This window comes from Gavialis gangeticus, unplaced genomic scaffold (genome assembly GCF_001723915.1).
Source record: "Gavialis gangeticus isolate Ggan-Ray unplaced genomic scaffold, GavGan_comp1, whole genome shotgun sequence".
In the NCBI taxonomy this organism is placed as follows: Eukaryota; Metazoa; Chordata; order Crocodylia; family Gavialidae; genus Gavialis; species Gavialis gangeticus.
This window is the reverse complement of record NW_017728994.1, coordinates 28938902-28960792: the sequence shown is the minus strand read 5'-3', so window position 1 is coordinate 28960792 and position 21891 is coordinate 28938902. Positions and strand designations below refer to the sequence as shown.

At 44.4% G+C, this 21891-nt stretch overlaps 1 protein-coding gene across 4 annotated transcripts in view; it reads right to left on the bottom strand.

The window, feature by feature from the left end:
• GBF1 (golgi brefeldin A resistant guanine nucleotide exchange factor 1) overlaps positions 1-21598 on the bottom strand; it is a 186810-nt gene extending 165212 nt beyond the window's left edge. For 2 of the 4 annotated variants that reach the window (XM_019502493.1, XM_019502494.1), the window contains exons 1-3: positions 21403-21598; positions 11064-11169; positions 9628-9694 (exon numbers count right to left, since the gene is read on the bottom strand). In XM_019502493.1, coding sequence (XP_019358038.1) covers positions 9628-9694; positions 11064-11169; positions 21403-21410 — 181 coding nt within the window. In that variant the 5' untranslated portion in view covers positions 21411-21598. The remainder of the gene's footprint in view (positions 1-9627; positions 9695-11063; positions 11170-21402) is intronic. The other 2 variants (XM_019502495.1, XM_019502496.1) reach the window with 1 other exon arrangement.
• Positions 21599-21891: the final 293 nt, after the last annotated feature.

Below are 21891 nucleotides of genomic sequence, written 5' to 3'. Positions count from 1 at the left end.
TATTCTCTGGAAAGAAATCTCTTTGGGCCCCGCCATTCCCAAGCTATAATCGCAGACTTGGACAGCAGACAGGCAAAAAAGACAAGCAAAAAGCCCTGTGAAAGTCTACTTTCATCTGTTTAATTAATGATCTCTTGGCTCTTTACATCTAGCTGGCTTTCAACTCACCTCAGAGTCTTTTCCCATTTCTGCCCTCCCTGCTAGCTTGCTCTTGTCTTAGGATGTTGTCCCTACATCATTAGTAATGTATTAGCTATCTCAACACTTTCTTCTAGGCTGCCTTTGAACATGGATCACTCTCCTTGGACTGGTCATTAATCCCCTTACCTTTTTCTTTCAAATCCCTCCTCCAAACCCACCTCCTGCTTCAGTCCATGTTAGGGATCAGCCAATGACAGCTAAGTTTAGATGCTAATAGGATTAACCATTAAAAATCTGAGCACGTATAAGAATTTCATGTATTCAACCATTTCTCTCTGCTTCCATCTTTTTTAAGCTATGACATCCATATGTTGGTATGGAAGGTAGCACAAACAGGGAAAAAATCTTGACTACAACTTCTGGGCTGTATTGAATATACTACGTTCATTTCCGTTAATACAGAGATGTACCTGCAGAAAATCCTTACCTGTGCTACCTGACAGAAGTGTTTCTTCTCAAACTAGTTACCTTTGAAGATCTGGGAAAGGAGGGGAGGAGGGAGACTTGAAATTACAAGGGGAGAATTATATATTCAGTGAACCCCTATTCAAATATTAGGCAATTTCATTGTTTCTACTTCTAGAGCATCATAGGCTTCCCCCGAAGCCTGCTAATCAACCCAAGTCCCATTTAACATCAGCCTTAAGTGACCAAGACAAAAACAGAATGGTCACAAACACCTGGGATAAACCTCCACTGATAATTTGAGAGGAGCCTTTACTTCAGCAACACATCTGGCACTGCCTTTCTACCAAATCAAACTGCAATTTATTGCCTTCTAATGTACTGTACATTAGGCCATTTCCTTTATGGCCCCCCTTCACAAAGAAGCAGTAACTGAAGGAAATAATGGAGTGCCCAACAAGTGGGCAAGTAATCGCTCAACAAGCGTGGAACAAGGGAGGGTCAGTTGCTTGCTGTGCACATGTGGCAGCTCTTCAGAGGCCAGTCCTATCATGGTAACAGAAGGCTGGTGTTACAGAACAAGCACACTGTGGGAATGCTGCCAAGAAACAGGCAGGAGTGCTTGTCTGTCTAAATCCAGAGGGCCCCTAGGGACTAGAGGGCAGGAAGCAACCCCCTTCCAACAGCACCACCTCCTGCCTATACCTGCCAGACATTAGGCATGCTCAGATGGAGAAGCAAGACACAGCAGGGTTAACCCACAGCCACCACTCTTAATTACATCAAATAAAAACCTACATTAAAATAACAACAGAGTGGCAAGTCAAAAGCACAAGTTAGAAAAGGCCCAGTGGAAGGCAGCGCGTACAATCCGAGTTCACCTCGTTGTACAATCATTCTTTATTTACATAATCTTGCACTGTTTAAACTATTTTTCCCAGAGGAGCCCTACCTCAGTGCATAGGATAGAAGCACTCACTAAATGAGCCGCAACCCAATGGATCTGTTTATCTGCATCATTTGATAAGGCTCATGCCACATGCCTTTCAAATTCTGCACTAAGGACCAAGTGTTTTTTCTTAAGGAGCTTTTTCTTTCTGGTGCTCACTATAGCTTAGACAGCTTCATTAGCATTAAGGTAAATAAATTTATAAAGCCTTTGTGAGGTAGGAAGGGAGTTCTCCATCTGAAAGATGGGGAGAAAATAGTGGACACTTGACAACTGTGACATGTTTTGGGTACCTTACCTGTGACACTCAAGATCTTGTGTTCCCAAAAGGACTTAGCAGTTGAATGGCTTTTCACACATTCAAGCAGCCTTTACTGACCTCAGGTGGAACTGCAAGTGCTCAACATTTCTAAAAGCCAGACCCCAGGTGTTTCAGGTTGGCTACTCAGAAAACAAGGAATACAGTTAAGGCCGCCTATGAAGAGTCTGTTCTGCAATTTGCTCAGCCTCACATAGGAGCTCAGAGACACAGGCAGGGACAGAATGCAATTCACCAGTCTGATATACTATTGCCTTAACCACACCACCATTCTGTCCTGCTGCAACCATTGGCCTTATTCATTACAGCAACTGCATCTTTGCAAAAAAATGATACAGGGATTGCCCAGACAACAGCCTGCTTCACTTTGCAACCCTCATTTGTATTCTGAGCTACATCCATCCTGTATGGCGAAGAAGGGAGTGTAATGTGGTCAAGTAATTAAGAACACTGAAAAGTATTACCTTCTCAGGGGAGAGGGCACATGAATTACTAGCATTGCTCCCACTTTTCCTGTAAGTAGGGTACTCTCATCTGGATGCTACAGAAGTGACACTATCAAACACTAAATCTTTCCACAGTCCCATGCCATATAGCAGAGAGTGATTCAGCTGCAAGCCTGCAATCCACAGAATATTTACAATGTGGCACAAGGATTAACACCCACACATTTTACATCTATTAACTTCTCTGGATCTCTCTCCAACTCTTCTACATCAAAATTGTCAAACTCCTTTGGTAGATGGAACAAAATTCCACTTTTCGTTATGCTCTGTGGGCTGGCAGATTAGATTAGTTTAGATTACTCTACAGTATTCACAGCAAAATGTTCACTGACAGCAGTGGGATGTTTGCCAAAAAAAAAGAGAGTCAGGGGTGAAATATATGGGCTTTACACAGTATGCAAACTCTGACTTACCATTAAGTACTTTGTCTCATTCAATATCACTGAGCAAGAGGATATGCACCACCTTTGGGCCATCACTTTTTTACTCCCCCTGCTCCTTTTCCTTCACCCTTATTTTTCCATTGTTTGCTTCCTTCTTTGCATTTTTTTTCTTTCCTACAACAGTTTCCAAAAGCGTCTTTCCCAGGCTCATCCCCATTCCATTTGCTAGCTGATGCTTGCTCCGTGAGTTTGCTCCATGGCGGCATGGGAGCTCAGATGTCTTCAAGCCATTCTTGGACTAAACTGAATGGGCATTTAGATGATTATTTCTAACCGTCTGGACTAGAAACATATATTTTTAAATGTAAGCAACTACTGCTAAATACATCAAGTAACATCATATGGGCTGGACCCAGCCTGTAGCAGGTACATGTGACAACCTGAATGACATATTTTCAATTACAAGGTAACCCAAAAATATGTAGAAACACACAAAAGAACCATCCCCTCTCTGCTGTACTGCAGGGACTTAGCAACAGGCTAAACTGTACTACCATCCAAAGCGGGCAGAATTAAGAGAAGGTATTACCTGACTTTCAAGTACTTAACTTTACATTCTTAGCATTCCCTTTAAAATTTCTATACAAAATATAGTTTCTATACAAAACAAAGGACTAACCAGAGCCCCTTTTCAAAAGGGCTTTTCATCTTCCATCTTCCAGTGTTAACATGTCTTATCCCCTGCTACTCAAAAAACCAAGTCAGTTTTCACTTGAGGAAAAACCTCAATAGCTAAATGACTGCACTCGTCAACAAATCACTCTAATGGGGCTTCCCTCCTGAAATGGACATAAAGAAAAAGTAAATGGCTGGGGCTTCACTGGTACTTTAGAACCCATACTCTAAATACTCTAGTACAGTAGTTTAATACAAATAAAGAGAAAAGCATCCCAAGCTCACAGGTTAACAGAGACCTGTCATCCAGAAAGAAGTCCAGTCACCTTCAGTGCAAGGTCAAGCTTTAAAATAGTAACAGAATGAGAACTCGCTTGTAACCACAGACTGAAGCCACCACATCAAAAACGCAGCAAGGCCCTAGGAGAGACAATTCATGTAGTCATGTGACCTAATTGCCAAACTCCTACCAGGGTCTCTCTTGCCAATATCTATCATTCAACATGCTACAGGTAGCTGCCCATTTTTTCATTTACAATCCTCTTGCTGTATCAGGTATAAAAATAACATATGGCACAAATCCACATACACTACTTTTACTGAAGCTGACATTATAGAAAGCATTGTGAAATTCATTCTGAACCAAAATAAGATCCCTACACTGTTTGACATGTATCTCTCTGATCTTCCCCTCACATGTGGACATTCATGAGTTGCAATGAGAAGTGAGCGTGCAGTCAAGTTTCAGAACCAGAAAACTGAGGGCTACGACCACAAATCTACTAGATTAGCACAATATTGGGCAAAGGGTTTTTATGGTTACAGTCCTCTGACTATTCAACAGCTCTTAACTGCACCCAGCTAAGCTTCTGAAAATAGATATTTTTCAATACCTTCCCTGAAATAAGCCAGTAAGTGATTTTTCTGAACTCAGACATGCATTCACTTAAAATGTCATGAATGTGCATGAAGGCAAGAGTGCTTCTAATAGTTTATTTACTGCCTCTGTTTGAATCCCCAAAGAATAAGACTCACACCTCCCACCACGACACTCCTGGACGTAAAATCCACACAGGCACCTCTTCACAGGTGTGTTTACCCCGTAAAAATATGGTGCAAATAGACTCTTGACATACACACTTTCTGTAGACACCTGCTTCTCTCACTTTTGCGCTGACATGCACACAGTTCTTCAGGGCAGGGAAGGTGCAGGCAGTCAATTTCTCTCCTAAAGGCATCATCCACTTCATTAGTGTTCCCAGTGCCATAGCAATTAACACTGCCACCGCTCCCCCATGGGGAACCCCATGGTTCAGATAACATGACCCCGTGCATTGAATATCGACAGCAAGCAGAGTCAGATCTAATCCAAAGGGCCAGGCTGGGATGCCAGATAGCACCCATGGACCAACCACATGTGCAGACCCTGGGCTGAATCAAGCCCACAAACCAACCCTGCATGTGGGATTAGGCCTGAGGTACCAAAAATGTCAAGCACTACTGATCAGGAATGGGCAGCAACTCAGGTCATGAAGATCTTGGCTTACTTTGATTTTGGAGGGGCTAAACAAAGCACAGGGACAAGCAAAGCTTTAACATGCAGTTTTCCTTGAAGGCCTATAGCTACTCCCGTAGATCAAAGACAATACCATTACTAGGGGAAATCATGCTTCATTTGAACACAGAAAACATAATACAGAAGCTCCTGCTCTGACTCTGCACGGATGTCACACCTATCACAAGGGTCAACGACTTCAACATACGCAAGTTGCAGAATAATTAAAATCTTGCTCAAAAAATTGTCCGCAAATCTAAGAATTTGTTTTAACAATTCTATTTCCAACTCACTGCAGTTGCGAAAAACCTTTTTATACAGACAACCCTGAATCAACCCAGTGAAAACTACTGGCAGCTGGACACCACCGTTCTTAAATGAGTGCACTGTTCTACTCAGCTCAGGGTCTTAATTTTTAAGTCTCCGCAATGTAGACAAGACCTTAAGTTATCTTTGGGATTTCAAAGAAAAGCCTCCACTAGCTGAGCTGAACCCATGTTAGAATATGCAAGAACCATAGTGTAACCAAGGGTTCAGAATCCGGACACAAAATTTACCAAGGCAGTTCTAATTTCAGTTGTGGTAGAGCATGCTCAGACGCCTTGTCAATACCAGGGCTGACATGCACTCTAACACTCTTCTAGTGCGTAGCTTGCTTTTAATTTTGTTAGCATGAAGCAGCCATATGTCACTGTTTACATGATTACTGGTTCAGGACAGAGACCTTGATTATGGCTACAGTACCTAGAAAACTCAAGGGCCTAACACAGACAAGGATTTATATGAGCATTAATATTTTGTTGGCAATTTTAGTAGAAATATTTAGTTGATTTATCTTGTGAGGAAATGTGAGTGGCAGTTCATCACATGTCAAAAGCCCTGAGTGACACTTTCCCACACTGCCAAAACCATTAGTTTCCCTCCCACTTCTTTTGATAGCCTTGGGCACCACCACAAAAATCTGACACACCAAACACCAAAAATTAAGAATGAAGCACAAGAACAGCATAAAATGGAATACTGCAGACACCTCAGGTTTTCTTTTATTCTCTCTCAAATATTAACATCTAAATGAAGCTTTTTGAAAACAAAAATGAAATTACCAGAGAATTCATGTTTCAGCACCAGAGCGCTGACCACAGAGAATCAGTCCAAAGAGCATGCAGTTCCTTCACAGAGGAACTTACTGACTTCAGGGGAAACCCCCCACCCAACAAATTCTGTTTTCCATTTCACAAATGATCAAAGAGGACTTCTAGAGATGCTGCCACCTAAATTCTACCTAGACATTGTTCCATCTGAAACTGGTCATCTCAGGAACAGATGGGCTACCACAAATAAGACAGGCAAGGATTTCACTATTTTTATTGACTCAGTGTTATGCATTTTACTTACCCCTGAAGGGCAACCCTTTGAAATGAAAATCTTTAGCTGTAGGAGGCAGTACGGTGCATCTTTATACCCCTGACCAGGGTATTTAAGCATTACAGTCATGACAGAGTTAAATACCCACCAGCTCAGAGGAGAACAAAAGGTACTCCACTGCAACACGCCTAACATTTACATTGCCTCTCTCTGCTCATTAAACAGGTTTTGGTTAAATAATGAACAAACTGTATTACAGACTCCGATGAGAATTCCAAAATTATAAATCAACTGGTAAAGCCCAGAGGAGATCGAAGGGAGTGGGAGGGAAGGAAGGATAATATTGACTAATATAAAGGGCGCAGCTTGACAGTGGATATTCCTGCCACACCTGATCAAACATGTTCCATGGGGGGGAGGGGAAGGAGAGAGGAAGAAGGGAGATGGGACAAGGCAGCCTGAAATTTGCATCCGGAACAGATTAAAATGGATTCTTGGGGGATTGAGAAAATACATAATATATATTACTATAAATGCAAAACTGTACTAAAAGCTAACTCAAATGTCAAAGATTACAGCTTGAATAAATTTAAATACAAAAGCTATGTGCTTCCATGAGTTAATGAAAGAGACATGAAAGCAAGGTTTAGGCAAGAACTAAGCTCAGGCCTCACACTAGAAGGTGGAGGGCTCAGCAGAGTGGACATCGTCCAGCAGGCTCCACAATGTTACAAGATATTGCTTGGGTATCTTTGCATGCCCAAAGCTAAAAGATTAGGCACCTCATCTGCCTCCTATTCCAAGAACTTAATTTATAAAGAGCAGTCACAGGGATGAAAACGCCTGCTCACAACAGCACCATGCTTTGGAAACAATGCTATCCTGTCACATACAACACAGACAACCACTAGGCCATATTCACATAATGATCCTGGAGTTCACAGGGAGCTCCTGGATTGCTCAGCACATGGAATTCTCTATGCCATGAGCAGATGGTTTGGTTGCAGTCATTCCAGAGAGATCTAATCATAAGTTCTCCTTGGCTAGTAAGCCAATGAGCATGCTTACATTGTGTTACTTGAAAGCAGAATCATGAACCTCCAATTGACTTGCTCTTGCTTAACACATTTATTTGTCTGTATCTTTCACCCTGTCAAGTTCAGGGAAGACCTTCTGGAGGCCCACTGCAGAAGGAATCCCAGTCTTCTCAAGAGGGAACCACAGCATTAGTAAGGTTCAACAAGAGACAATACCTTCAAAAATATGCTTGCCTCTCACATATTTCCTTGACCATGACAGCTACAACATCACTCCAACAGCTTGGTTCTTACAACCAAGGGATGCCTGAAGCAAGCCTGTCCTTTCAGATGCTAGGCATAAAGAAATCCAGGGAACAGTCCCTCCCAAGGCACTTCTAAAGGTAGGGCACATGTACTCTGGGCAAAGAATGAGATAGAGGTAGAAACCCCTAAAACACAACCTCCTAAGGATCCTGGGGCCAGAGAAAGTGCCTCAGATCAAGAAAGTGCCCAGAAGTATACTATGAAAAAACTAGCCATCTAAAGAGAAGTACTATAATCTGATATAAGATTCCCATTTAAAGCCAAGGAACATTCCCTTGGCATGGAGAAGAACCACTATACACCTGCAGCTAGATAGGAAAAAAGGAAGGAATTACAGCTCTTGGCTGCCATACACTCACTCCAATAACCTCTCTCCAGTGCCTGCAGATGGTGCTCCTGGGGCTTTAACAAACACTACTCCTACATAATTCCCAGCTCAGCACCTATAGGGCAGTGGGCATGGCCAACAAGTGGGCAAGTAGAGAGATGACCTTAAATGAGCTGAACTGCTTGTGTTGTTGAACACTTCGTGCTGGTGCACAGAAATTCAAGAAGCATGATTGCATAATATACAAAAATGTGTTTCCCTGTGTTCCATTCAGCCATAAAACACTGGGATCTCATAAGATCTAACAATGCAACACTTTGGCACAAGGCTTTCCCGCTAACACATGTCCCGCATAGAGTAAGTAGGGTTTGGAGTGTTGTTGTTGCCATAAAGACATGAAAAAGGATGCTTTGTCTAACATCTGTTCCAACTATACTGTTGATCCAACAAGAGATACCACCAAAACAAAAAACAAAAAAACCCTTGCTTCCAGAACAGAGTAAAACAGCCACACCCAACGTACCAGAGAAGGCTTCTTTTTTTTTTTTTTTGGAGGAAATTATCAAGGGTCCATACTACATAAGGCTACTGGCCAATTTAATGTGTGCATAAGATGTGATATTAAATTCAAACTGATTATAATAGGCTACGATTTATACGTAGCATAACAACATACAGGTCCCCTCATAAACTAAGGGAAAAATACTCCATGTAATGTCACGTCTAGAAAGTATGTTGAACAACAGTGAAGGCCTACCAATCATTGCAAGAACATCTGTCACAGCTGCTGCCCTGGAAGACAAGCCTGCCTCCCTTCAGCACAGTCTTGGCACCTAACAAAGAGTTTCATTTCTGAGCCCAAGAGATTTGTATGGAAATTGCAGGCTGGTTTTCATTAGTATCTGACAGCAGGTGACCAAACTGACAAGTCGAAGAGATGGGAGAAAGGAGAAATAAGATAGTGGGAGGCTGCTTTCCAAACAGTATTTTCCCATCATTCATGACCCTGATGAAATAAACAAAATACATACTGGAGCTTGAACAGAAGGCTGAAATTTCTTCATGCATTGATTCAATGTAATACTACAAACTTTGTTACACCATAGAGAAAAATCAGGGTGAAAGTAGAAACAGGAAAGGTTTTAATAGAATGCAAAAGTAAGTATAAAGTGTTATGAAAACTACGGACAGAGGCAAAGTTATGGGCCAGAGGTTCAGAGTATACAAGACAACATTTCCCAGGGACTGTGCAGCCAATAGTAAAGTGTAAAAACAATACCAGTGCTCAGGACAAGCAAATACACAATTCACCAACACTTTTCAGATAGATGAAAATCTAACAATATAGGCAGGATATTTATGTGACTGGTAGAAGCAAATCAATGGCATGCAGTTGTATGGGGAATGGCACATGCATGTGTACAGACAAAAGTCATTACTTCCACTTATGCACTGAATAAGTATTTACATTATTTGTGCTTTCACACACAGTATATGTTCTTTACATAAAAAGCACCTGACCAAAAAGTGTCACTTTATGCATGGGCACCAAGGCACACCACATTTACACATCCTGTTGGATATACATGTGAGCTTACCTGTTATATTATTTAGGACTTCTTTCAAGAGGCTAAAGCTGTGCAGCAGGGGATCCCGTTCTTCATCCTACATGTTTGCACACACAAAGAATGTCAGTAATGAGTTCAGTACATTCCTAGAGGCATACACTAAAAAAGGGTCCACAAAGGTTTTACCTTTTCAATAGAAACTAAAGAGGAAACAGTAAGTAGGTTAAATTAATTTATTTTAGTCCCCCTCAAGTCCATCAAGAACAAAAGGATGCACTTATATTACCTTTTATGATTACCCAATGCTGTGCATCTCATGTGGTCAAGGAGCAAACTTTCTCTGATCATTCTCTTTGGGGTTCTCTATCCTTAGAAGTACTTTTGGCTTGCCTTCCACTGCTCCATAAAAAATTCAGAGCAGATCTGTTTTATGCCACATTTAACACCCATACCAAATCCTTATAAACCAATTTAATCTTCAGAACAATTTAAAGCAGGAAGAGAACTACAAGCGATAGCTGGTACTATTACACTAACTTGAAGAAAAACCCAGTGTGACAAAATTATAAGAGTCACCGCACTCTTTAGTTTTTGTCTATTTCCAATTCATCACAAACAGTGCTTCCTCAGAGCTCTGTGCATATGCAGTCACACCTCCCACTGGGAGGCACCCCACACTAATGAAGGAATGCTTGTTAGAAGGAAAAAGAGCCCTGCCTTTTGACAGATTGAAGCCATTTGTGTTGGATTAGAGCCATCTGTGTTTCATGTGCCATTTTGCAGCGTGCCACAGATACACTTTAATTACACTGCTGTATGGATAAACCATCCAAGCTGGCAGAGACATCATATGACCTACAAAAGTTGCATTAGTGCCTTTAACAAATCAGATTTGACCTATTATCTTGTTTCAGCCAATAGAATAGTTTACAGGCACATGACAGCCCTAAAACAGCCACTGTACCACAAAGAGTGAAAGATACCCAGTGCATTAGCTTACTCAGTTCCACAAATTTTCCCTTCCTGGCTTTTCAGATTGTATGACTATCATAGGCAGCAAGACAAAAATGCATATAAAACACATGCTGAAATGAAAGAGACAACACTTTCCAACTCCCTGTGACATCCAAGGTTATTCCCAGACAGGCCTGAATAAAGTGGTAAGGTGAATGCGAGGGTATTTAATAATATCCCCAGGTCAGTTGCTTCTTAACTCAGGGGGGCAACAGATTTCCAACTTCAAATCTCAACACCAGCTAATATTACACATTTGCTTACAAGAGCACACAGTTAAAAGGTCAAAGCTGCTTAGAATAATATACCACGGCAAATTATTCCAATGTTACCTAGAAAGCTATTATAGGGTGCCTTGTTATGAAGGAAGGGAACAGATTGAATCTCCTGAAGGGAACAGTTTCTGTATTCATGATGCCACACACAGATCTTGCCTATTCAAGCACACTTACCAAATGAGTATGGGTGCTCCATCGGGCATTGCGCTTTATGGCACCCACCACTGTATTGATTTCACCTTGGACAATGTAAACATTCTTATCCACCATCCTGACAGTCCTAAGAAGAAAGAGAATCCATTAATAATAGGTTGTCCAAAATAAAGTACCTTCAATCTGCCCCAGGTCAGGGAAGGAGCCTGTAGCAACAAATATTTTTAGACCATATGTTAGCTAAAGGAGACTTCCCAGTAGAACCATTTAGCAATATTATCCTGCTTTGTGCATGAAAACATAGACAACTCTACCATGAGATAAAGGCTGCACTTTTCCATAAGAAAAGCATTCAAAAGCAACTAGTTATAACATGACATGCATTCAATAACAAACAAAAGAAGGGAGCCCCATGCCTTCTCTTCTTTCCCTGGACATTTAGGCATGGAAACAAAGTATTACAGCAGAATCCGAGGTATTTGTATGGACAAGTTTACCAACTGTACACATTGGGAGGAAAAGTGAGAGCAGATAAAAGCAGAGATGGAGTCCAGTTTAGCCTGATGCTGTGCAGGGCAATGAATGCAAAAGCATTCAATTCTAAGCTATAATTCAATGTACTGAGATAGAAAACAGAAGAGGGAAAGTATTATGTATATGGTTGGAGTAGCAGCACTTTAAGGCTGTAGCAACAGACAGAAACAAAGCAGCAGGGAGTAGACAGGGCAGTCTTATAGAGATCAGTGCTAGAGGTGACCCAGACCTTGACAAAAATAGAGAAACAGGCATGGAAAGGAACAAGTGAACTGATTATGCTTATGAAAAACAAGAACAGGTAGACTAATATCAGAGAACATCACGTGAGAAAACCAGGAAGACTAGAAAGTGTGATGGTAACAATGAAAACTTACAGAAGAACTGAAAGGCAAAAAAAAAAAGAGAGGAGTTATGTTTGAAAACAGCTGAGTTTGAGATGGCAGCAGAACTTCTACAACAGGATGAAATGCTGAGAAGAGAAGTAAATCTGAGCATTAATAGAGAAACAGAGGAGAAATACAGGCAGCACTGAACATAAGAACATCAATGGAGGTGCAACTAGCTACCAAAGGAAGAGATAAAAGCAGTTTTGGTATAGTCACCCAAAGTTTCAGTCACATTCACACATGCGTAAACTTGGAACAAGTATCCTGTAGACACTAAACCACATTAAGTAACTAAACATGCAAAGGCACTCATGCTCAGGAGTCAGAAAAAGCCTATCTTGCTTTAGAGAGACGTAATTTTGCAAAAGCAAAATGCTGCCATAATCTGCCCGATCAGAAGAAAGTGACAAATTCCATGAGTTTAGTGTCTGCAATTTGATGAACTCTATAATTAGCTACACCACTGACAGATAAGGGATAATTAAATATATTGAGTGACTTCCTAAATGTTATAGAACAAGTTAATAGCAGAGCTATGAATACGAGGCATTGCCATATCAGATTAGGCAAATCAACAGTTTATCACACTCAGCATCTTATGTGAAAGTGACCAGTACTAGATATTCCAGAAAAAACATGCACCAAAACCAGAGTACAAAGCTTCATACCCTTATTTGATCTTACACTATGTAATTGTGGATGTTCTACTTATCCACATGCATAATTCTTTTAAGTTCTTCCCGTCTTCTTCAGTACTTTAGGGCAATAAAAATCCACGTTAGCCCCGAGTTACTAAATAAGTCTTTTTACCGCAATTTTGAGTATATCATGAGTTCATAATGCTTGCTTTGTCCTGATATTACAAGAGGTAAACTACCAGTTTGCCATTTGTTATTTTGAGAGTCTATCATATTCCCATCTTGCTAATCTCTTTTCTCAGAAGTCCCAATCTTTTCAGTTTCTCTACACTGGAAGTCAGAGGTTCCAAGTATATGGTCTATCTGATGCACTTTTGGAGACAGCATGGTATATACAAATTGTACAGAACCTAAACTTTCCTTTTTTAGAAGTTTTATTTTTGCTCTTATCATTATAAGGATCACCTTGAGGCTGTAAACTAATGTAGTAATGTCTCAGTCTGCCAAAAACCTGAAATGACAACTAATGTAGAAATACCAAAACACACAGCACACAGATCAAACATGTGGAAGACAAGTAATCACATGATATATACCATGAACCAATGGCTCGGACAACTTTTAAAGCAGGGTGGTCCAACTTTGAAGCAGCCAGGGCCACACACCAGGCAGACTGCATGCCTTGTAGACAAGCCCCTGCTACACCATGTGCCCTTGCCCCCACTGCCCTGCTGCACTACATACCCATGCAGATACCCTGCCCCCCACCACTGTACAGTACAGCCATGACACCCCATACCTCCCCACCCATTGCCCCCAGGCTCACCCCATGAACTCAGTGTTTCACCTCACTGCATCACACTGTCCCCTCAGGCAGGCCTGGGAAAAAAAAGCCTAAGGAGGGAGAGGAAGACCAGAGACTCTGGGGAGAGCAATTGCGGCAGGGGGGAAAAATCAGCCAGGCGGAAGCCTGGGGGCTGCAACTTAACCTCTTGCAGGACACATGTGGCCCATGGGCTGCCACCTGGACAGCTGTTTTAAATCATCGCCTGGGTTCAGCTACCAGGGGCACAGCTATAAGCTGCGTAGGACAATATTTTTCAACCTTTGCCGTTTGCAGACCCCTATAGAAAGCTTGAATGGAGGTGCGGACCCCTTTGAATTGTAAGTCTGGGTAGTCATATACTTTTAATTGACCACAGTCATCTTTCACAGAACCCTCAAACATAATCTACAGACCCCCAAAGGTCTGCAGACCACAGGTTGAAAACCGCTGGTCTAGGAATATCTCTAGACCATATTACTTAACATGTTGAGCTAACATCCAACTGCTCCATATAGGTAACATGATCAAAAGATTCTGGTGTGGTAGGGAAAGTGTAGTACTGGGTGGGGCCAACACCAGCTGTTTGTTGGTGTCAGCCCCACCACCACGCCAAAGCCCTGAATGGCTCCTATGCTGTGGGGTCTGGGACCAACAAACAGTTATCATCCACAGTCCCTGAAAGACATAAGAGCCATTCAAGGCTCCTGTGCGAAGTTGGGACTGTTTCTCTGTCCCAGACCCGCCCCTGCCACCCATCCTCACTGCACTGGAGTCTCCCAATTGTATTATTTTCATGGAGCAGCTGGCCATTACCTCAATATGTGTTAAGTAATACAAAGTGGAGATACTGGTCACTAGAAAAGTCCTAACTTTGCATCACACTGAATGGCACTTAGCAGATGTTTTACTGCTTGAATGCTCAGATGCTAGCATTTTAAGTGCAGTTAATGCATCCTACCAAACTCAAGCCCACTAGGTGCAGGCATTCAAGCTCAAGAGCACTGGCAAAAAAGGGTCCAGGAAGGGTGGTCATTCCTCAAGGGAGCGATACTACGGGCACAGAAGGAGACAATCCCCTTGTGCATAAAAGGGAACAAAGGGGCAAAGAAGCCCTCTTGGCTGAACAGGGAGGTCCAGGAAAGCCTAAGGGCAAAGAAAGGGGTATACAGGCTGTGGAAACAGGAAGTAGCTATCAAGGAGGAGTACACCTCCCTGGCTCGCACTTGCAGGGAAGCAGTTAGAAAAGCCAAAGCAGGATTACCACTTAGGCTAGTGACAAAAAGTACAGGCAACAAAAAGTCTTTCTTCAGGTATATAGGGAGCAAAAGGAAGGCACAGGGTAGCCTACAACCCCTACAGGACAAACTAGGGCAATTGGTGACAGAGAGCAAGGACAAAGCTAAGCTCTGCAATGAGTTCTTTGTATCTGTATTCCTAGACAGACCAAGACAAATCCCCCAGTTGGATCATAGGCAGACACAAGAGGGACACCAGCCCACCAACTGTTAGTGCAGACGTAGTGAAGGGGCACTTGGAGGGGCTGGAAGTGTTCAAATCAGCAGGCTCAGATGAACTTCATCCAAGGGTGCTGAAGGAATTGGCCAGTGTCATAGCAGAGCCGCTATCAGGGCTGTTCAAACACTCATGGTGCTCTGGTCAGGTCCCAGAGGACTGGAAAAAGGCCAGTGTGGTCCCTATTTTCAAGAAAGGGAGGAGGGAGGAACCTGGAAACTATAAGCCAGTTAGACTCACCTCTATCCTTGGGAAAACTCTGGAAAAAATCATTAAGAATCACATTTGTGGGAGCCCAGCAAAGGAAATAATGCTGAAAGGAAATCAGCACGGATTCATTGCAGGTAGATCCTGCCTGACTAACCTTGTTTCTTTTTATAACCAGGTCACAAAATGCTTAGACGCAGGAGTCAAGGTAGATGTCAGACTTTAAGAAGGCTTTCGATACAGTATCTCATTCTGTTCTCATAAATAAACTGACAAGCTGTGATGTAGATGATTACACGGTCAGATGGGTGGCAAACTGGCTTAGGGGTCACACGCAGAGTGGTGTGGCCTGGTCGACATTGACCTGAAAAGATGTGGGCAATGGAGTCCCGCAAGACTCAGTCCTTAGACTGGTGCTATTCAATGTCTTCATCAGTGACTTGGAAGAGGGCATGGAGAGCACCTTGTCCAAGTTCGAGATGATTCCAAATTACGGGGCAAAGTTAACACACTACAGGGTAGGGAACAGATCCAGGCAGATATGGACACGTTGGAAAAATGGGCAGAATAAAACAGGATGCAGTTCAACAAAGACAAGTGCAAAGTGCTGCACCTGGGCAAAAAGAACCACCAACACACTTATGGGCTGCGGGATGACCTTCTCAGCAGCACAGCAGCAGAAAGGGATCTTGGAATCATTGCTGACTCCAAAATGAACGTGAGTCGTCAACGTAAAGAAGTGATCAACAAGACTAACTGCACTTTATCATGCATTAGCAGGTGCATGATGAAGAGGTCCAGGGAGGTTATGCTTCCCCTCTATGCAGCACTGGTTAGGTCACAGCTGGAGTACCGCATCCAGCTGGGGGCACCGCACTTCAAGAGGGATGCAGAGAATCTTGAAAGGGTCCAGAGGAGGGCCACTCATATGGTCAGAGGCCTGCAAACAAAGCCCTACGAGGAGACACTGAGGGACCTAGATCTCTTTAGCTTTTGCAAGAGAAGCCTGAGGTGATCCTGTGTCTACCTATGAATTCATCAAGGGAGGGCAGCAGCAAATAGGAGATGCTCTATTTACTAGGGCACCCCCTGAAGTAACTAAGAACGGTGGCCACAAATTGACGGAGAGCAGATTTAGACTGGACATTAGAAAGAACTTCACAGTAGGGGTTGCCAGAACCTGGAATGGGCTTCCAAGGGAGGTGGTGCTCTCCCCTACCTTGGGGATCTTCAAGGGAAGACTGGACAAACACCTAGCTGGGGTTGTCTTACCCCAGCGCTCTTTCCTGCCCAGGACAGGGGGTTGGACTCAATGACCTACTGAGGTCCCTTCTGACCCAAACAACTATGAATCTATGAGAGTCCCCAGTGCTCAGCCTTTCCAAACCAGGATGGCTCCATTCGTTTAGCAATACAAGAAAGGGGCAGGCACAAAAACCTGAGACACCTGGTTGCATTCCCCCGGGCTGAAAACTGAACTAGAGGACCCATTAAGGCCATGGCGCAAAACATCCACCCTAGTTTATTCAAACCATGTAGAATCTAAGCTTCCCTTTCTTAAGTAAGTTTTCTAGTTTCTAGCATGATTAGCCATTTCATATCTGGAGAGTTCACAACCCAAATGTTTCCTACCAAGTCTACAGACAACCTTACCCAGTAAGAAAGGGGAACTCCTCTGCCACTCAGTAATCTCATTGACATGCCAAGGATAAAACTTAAGGAAAAGACATAAGCAATAACCATTACACTCACTGTGATTTATTTTAGCAGACTTATTGAGATTATTCATTTTCACCTTGTCCAATCCCCATAGGACAAGAGTGGGCAATTATCTAGGCCTGGGAGCCACATAGGGAATTCTGATGAGTTATCACAGGCTGAGTCGGCACCCACACCTCCCCCACACAACTCACTAAAACTCCCTATGTGGAATGGGGCTGTGGGTGGGTGGGGAGCGGTGTTTAAGAGCAGGATGGGTGGGCAAGGCCACGATCACAGGGCAGGGTCATGGGGTGTTGACAGTGTGGGGCCAGGGCCCCCCAGGCTAAAGCCACAGTCTAATGCCCAGATGCCCCTACAACAGGAGGAGATTCCACAGGCAGGAGCATACAGGGAGCAGATCGTGGCTCTGCCCTGACCCTGCGCTGTCACTACCCCAAGATCCCAGATCCTGGCCCTGGAGGCGGCTCTCCACCCAGCAATGCACCCTGTTCTTGGGGCTCGCAGCCGGTCTTCATGGAAACCCCAGGATTGTGGGGTGGGGACAGCATGGGGCTGGGGCTAGGATTGGGACAGAGCCCTGGTTCCATGGGCAGGAATGTGCAGGGCCAGACTGAGGGCCTGGAGCAGAGTCGCAATCCACTCCCTGCATGCCACTCCCTGCATGCCCCTGGCCAGGGCAGGGGGAGGAAGGGCAGGGGAATATGCATGTTGAGTGGGGGAACTGCCTGGGCGCTAGGTTCTGGGAGCTAGCTGAGGGGTAGGGAAGGGAGGAGAGGACAGGAAGCACGTGCAACAGAGCTTGCCCAGACAGTGCAGTCTATGGCTGCTCCTGTGGTGCTCAACATGGTGTTGAGCCTCTCCTACTCTCCCCAGTTTCCCTCATTTGCATTCCCTGCAACCTACCCCACTGAATAGATTTCCCACTTGCATACTTTCAACTTTGTTTGGAGTGCAAAACAGACAACTGTTTACATTTCTGAACTTGGTCTAGCTCAGTAGTTCTAAATTGGGTACACATGCCACGGGTGCCACATCAGCTGCACTGTCTCAGGGTAACAGTGGCCCGCATGCCTCTTTTCAGGAGGCAAGTCAGACATACCGAGAAGCAGCTTTAGCAGAAAGGCACACCTACCTGCATTACATTATGAAGGCAGGCACACTGTTTCTGGTTCAGCCATCCCGGTTTTGCACCTCTGTTTCCAGGAGACACTGAGCAGGCTCAGACTGGGAAGGGCTGCAGCAAGAGCACACACTCCCACCACAGCCATTTCCTGATCTGGCTCGGGAGGCAGTGTGTGACAGTTGCATCTGGCCACCATGGTGGGAGCAGTGAGATGAATATAATATACTTATATTGATCTAAGCTATTAATGATTAATTAATAATATAATTATAAGGTTTGTATCATAATGTCTTAATATATTTATAATAGTTGTGAAATGGGATATCACTAAATTTTGAAAAGTTTTGAAGGGATTCCCTGAGTCTCGAAAGGTTAAGAAACACTGGTCTAGCTGCTTCTGTGTAGCAAGAAAAGCTAGTACAAGAACTACAGTAATGTTTGGAAGCTACAGTGAATAAGTAGTTTAAAAATCTAGAAACACTGTCAGATCAACTGTTAGGTAACACAAGAGACAATTAAAGGGTTTAATAGACTGGCCAAGATCGACAGTCAAGTCACAATTTGAAAGATTTGTCCTACTGAAAAGTGGCTGAAGTTACACTGTCTGAGGTTACAAGAGTACAAATGTTGTATTCTTCTGGAGACACCTCCAAGACTCAGTAACTGTAGGAAAAGTTTGCAGAACTTTTAACGGTGGACACTGGAACAAGCTATTAAAGTGAAGCCATGGTTTCTTAAAGGTTTTGAATCAAGACTGATGCCTTTCTGAAAAATATGCTTTAGTCTAACACGTGTTTTAGAGTTTACTACAGGAATGACCGAGTGAAATTCAATGTTCTGTGCTATACAGAAGGTCAGACTAGATAATCTAATGGTTCCTCCTGTATTTACAAGTCTAGGAAGCCACAAACATTTCATCTGTTTATTTTCAGTTATGTTTAAGCAGTCAAGTTCCTTGTACACAAAGTTAATCCTGCACAAATACATGTATTTCTTTCTGATGAAGGGTTTAGCTGCCTGCTTGAATCTGCAGCCCACTCCTGTTCCTGCTCCTTCCACAAGCAGAACATTAAAGCTTTTCAGAACCCTTTACACAACAGCAAAACTGTTAAGATAATATAGAAGAACCCAATATTGAGGAGAAACAGAAAGAAGCATAAGACAGCCTAAGTCAATAAGCTAGGAAGTGGGCAGGGAGGAAGAGATGGAAAAATCCATCCAACTGTTCATACACTGTCTGTATCACTGTAGTACCTGAGTATCAAACTAGATGCCAATTAAACATCTAAAAGAAAGCTTTTGTGTAAAGTACAAGAGCAACCTAGCAAAAGTCTCCCCCCATACTCCACAACAAGTAATTTGCTTTCCTTCCCAGGAAGCCACCCTACGTTTTAATCATGTTCTTTACTTTCTTTTTGTATCAACTTCTGGCTACTATATTTAAGTGCCATAGTTTGAATAGATCTGAAATTTTCACAGGTTTAATGTTACATGTTCTTGTCTGCCAAATCCTGAACCTTCAGCAACATTCTGTAGCTGCCAGCAATCACAAGCCCCAATACGTTGAAAACACTTCAATGACATGAAATCAAACATACATGCCATCATCTCACACCTGGACACAACCCTATGCTGCTTAGCAGAGAAGAAGAACTGCCCAACAGGATATGCAAGTGCACACACAAGTACCTATTCCCTGTGAACAGGCATCAAGAGTCATGGGTACTATTACGAGAAATGGCTGTGAATCATTTTGGGAAACTAACTAGCTCTGGAAATGCAAAGAGCTAATACCAACCTCTTCTAAGCTTTCAGACAGACTCCAAATGAGCTGCTTTTTTTCAACATCATTTTTGGCCTTCAACAAATACCAATGACCACCACAGACCCAATCCCAAATTAACCTGTCAGACCCAAGAGAAATCATGAAAAGAGACATATTCACTATTCAAGCTGCATCCAATAAAGGTGATCTAGTCTGAAAGACCGAATGGGGAAGCAAACTGGGGCAATTACTCCAGGCCCCACACTGGGAGGCCCTGCAGAGCTGGGTGGAGAGGCAATGCAGCTGCAGTTTAGCCCAGCCACCCACCTGGTGGGGTGGACAGCTCTTCTTGTTCCGGCCGGAAGTTCCAGCCACCACACATCTCGCTGCATCTAGTGTGCCAGGGCTTTCACTCCCTGGTTAAGTGTGCTGTGGGATGGGGAGGGGAGTCCTGCACCCTGCTGGCACTGTCTCTGCTGCTCAGACAGATCTGCAGCATTCACAAGAAAGAAGCAATGTGAAAAGTTTCTAAACTAGATAGTATCATACAAGTTCTACTGCAGCTACACTGACATCAGCATGTGGGGCCTCTCAGTCCACAGGCCTCAACAAGAACTGCCTTCTTCATAATCAGTCAAGCTACCAAAAAACTCAGTTACTAGTGATAACTCCTATGTTTGCCTTTCAGTCACCACGGAGGAAGCACATGAACCTTGATTCTGAGGTGTGATCTGCTTGGACATGTTACATAAATACAACTGAACTGTCGCACACACATGAAACAAGAAGCTGAAAGAACCCCTCTAAAGGTGAGTTCCCTAAAGATAGACAAAATAAACCAGAAAAATAATGTTATTATGAATCCAAAGAAGCACTGGTTATTATTAACCCAGCTTGGCACTACCAGCTGCGGCAGTTACATTCCCGAGGCAGCTTAGGGGGGCTCTCTCAGATGCAAGCAGCAGTCCCACACTATGGTGCAGGCCAGACGTCAATGAGGGAAGACTCCTCCACAGGGATGGGCAGCGTCTCAGAAGCAGGAATTTAAACCGACTCCCACCAGATTCAACTGTCTACTCTGAACAAAATGGACAACTCGGAACACAGCCTGAATATGGGGGAGGGGCTTCCCCCCCCATTCAAACTGAAACATCAGATGTGTTGCTGTGCTACTCTAAATAAGGCCACAGCCTTGGATGCCTCCCCCTCCAGCACTGGCTATGGATGCGGGCAGTGCTCTTCACTTCCGTTTCCCCTCCGTGTTACCAAGGAGATGCCAGGAGCTGCGGGCCCCTGGGAGCCCGGTCCCACCTGACTTGGCCAAGCCCCCCCCCCGCCACGTGGCTCGCACAGGCTTTCCTAGGGGCAACCTCTGCAATCGCGTGGGCGAGGGGGCACCGGAACGGGACAGGAACCGGCCCACGGTTCGTCCTACGTCCTCCCTCCCCTGAGCGCCCCAAGCCCCGCGCGCTGAGCCCCGCTCTGCCCCGGTCCCCACTGCTTCTTCCGCCCTGCAGATGCGGGGGAGCCGCGGGGGAGCCTGAACCCCGGCGGCAGCGGGCGATGCTTGAGCCCGAGCCGGCCTCAGCCCCTGCCTGGGCCCCGCGGCCGTATCGCGATAGGGTCGCGCCGCCCGTCACTGACCGCCGCATCCAAAATGGCGGCGCCTGCTCCCGGGGCGGCCACCGCTTCACATAGCGGGCAAGGGGCGGCGCTGCGAGCCGGGCGCCCGCGGAGGAAGCGCCCCGGGCGGCGGCGGGCGCGGTGCGGGTGCAGGGCCGGGAGAGCCGCGTCCGGCCGGGAGCGGGCGACAGAAACCGGCTCCACTCCGCTCTCACTGACGTGGAGACAACCTCACCCGAACCCGCTGCCTGGTTACTGTGCTGACGAGTATGCCCGAGAGCCAACCAAAACACAGCCTGAAGTGACACAGGCAGAGCTACCCAATGAGAACTCGGCCCTGGGGAGAGAGGCGGTGCAGCAGGCGGGCCCCCAGTGACGGATAAAAAAACCAATTACATGAAAGAAAGTAGGATTGGCAGGACTGTTGACCAATAGGAAAAGGGAAGTGTGGAGGAGGAGGCGCGCTAACCAATAAGGGCCAATCAAGTATGGTAGAACTGCAGGGGAGTT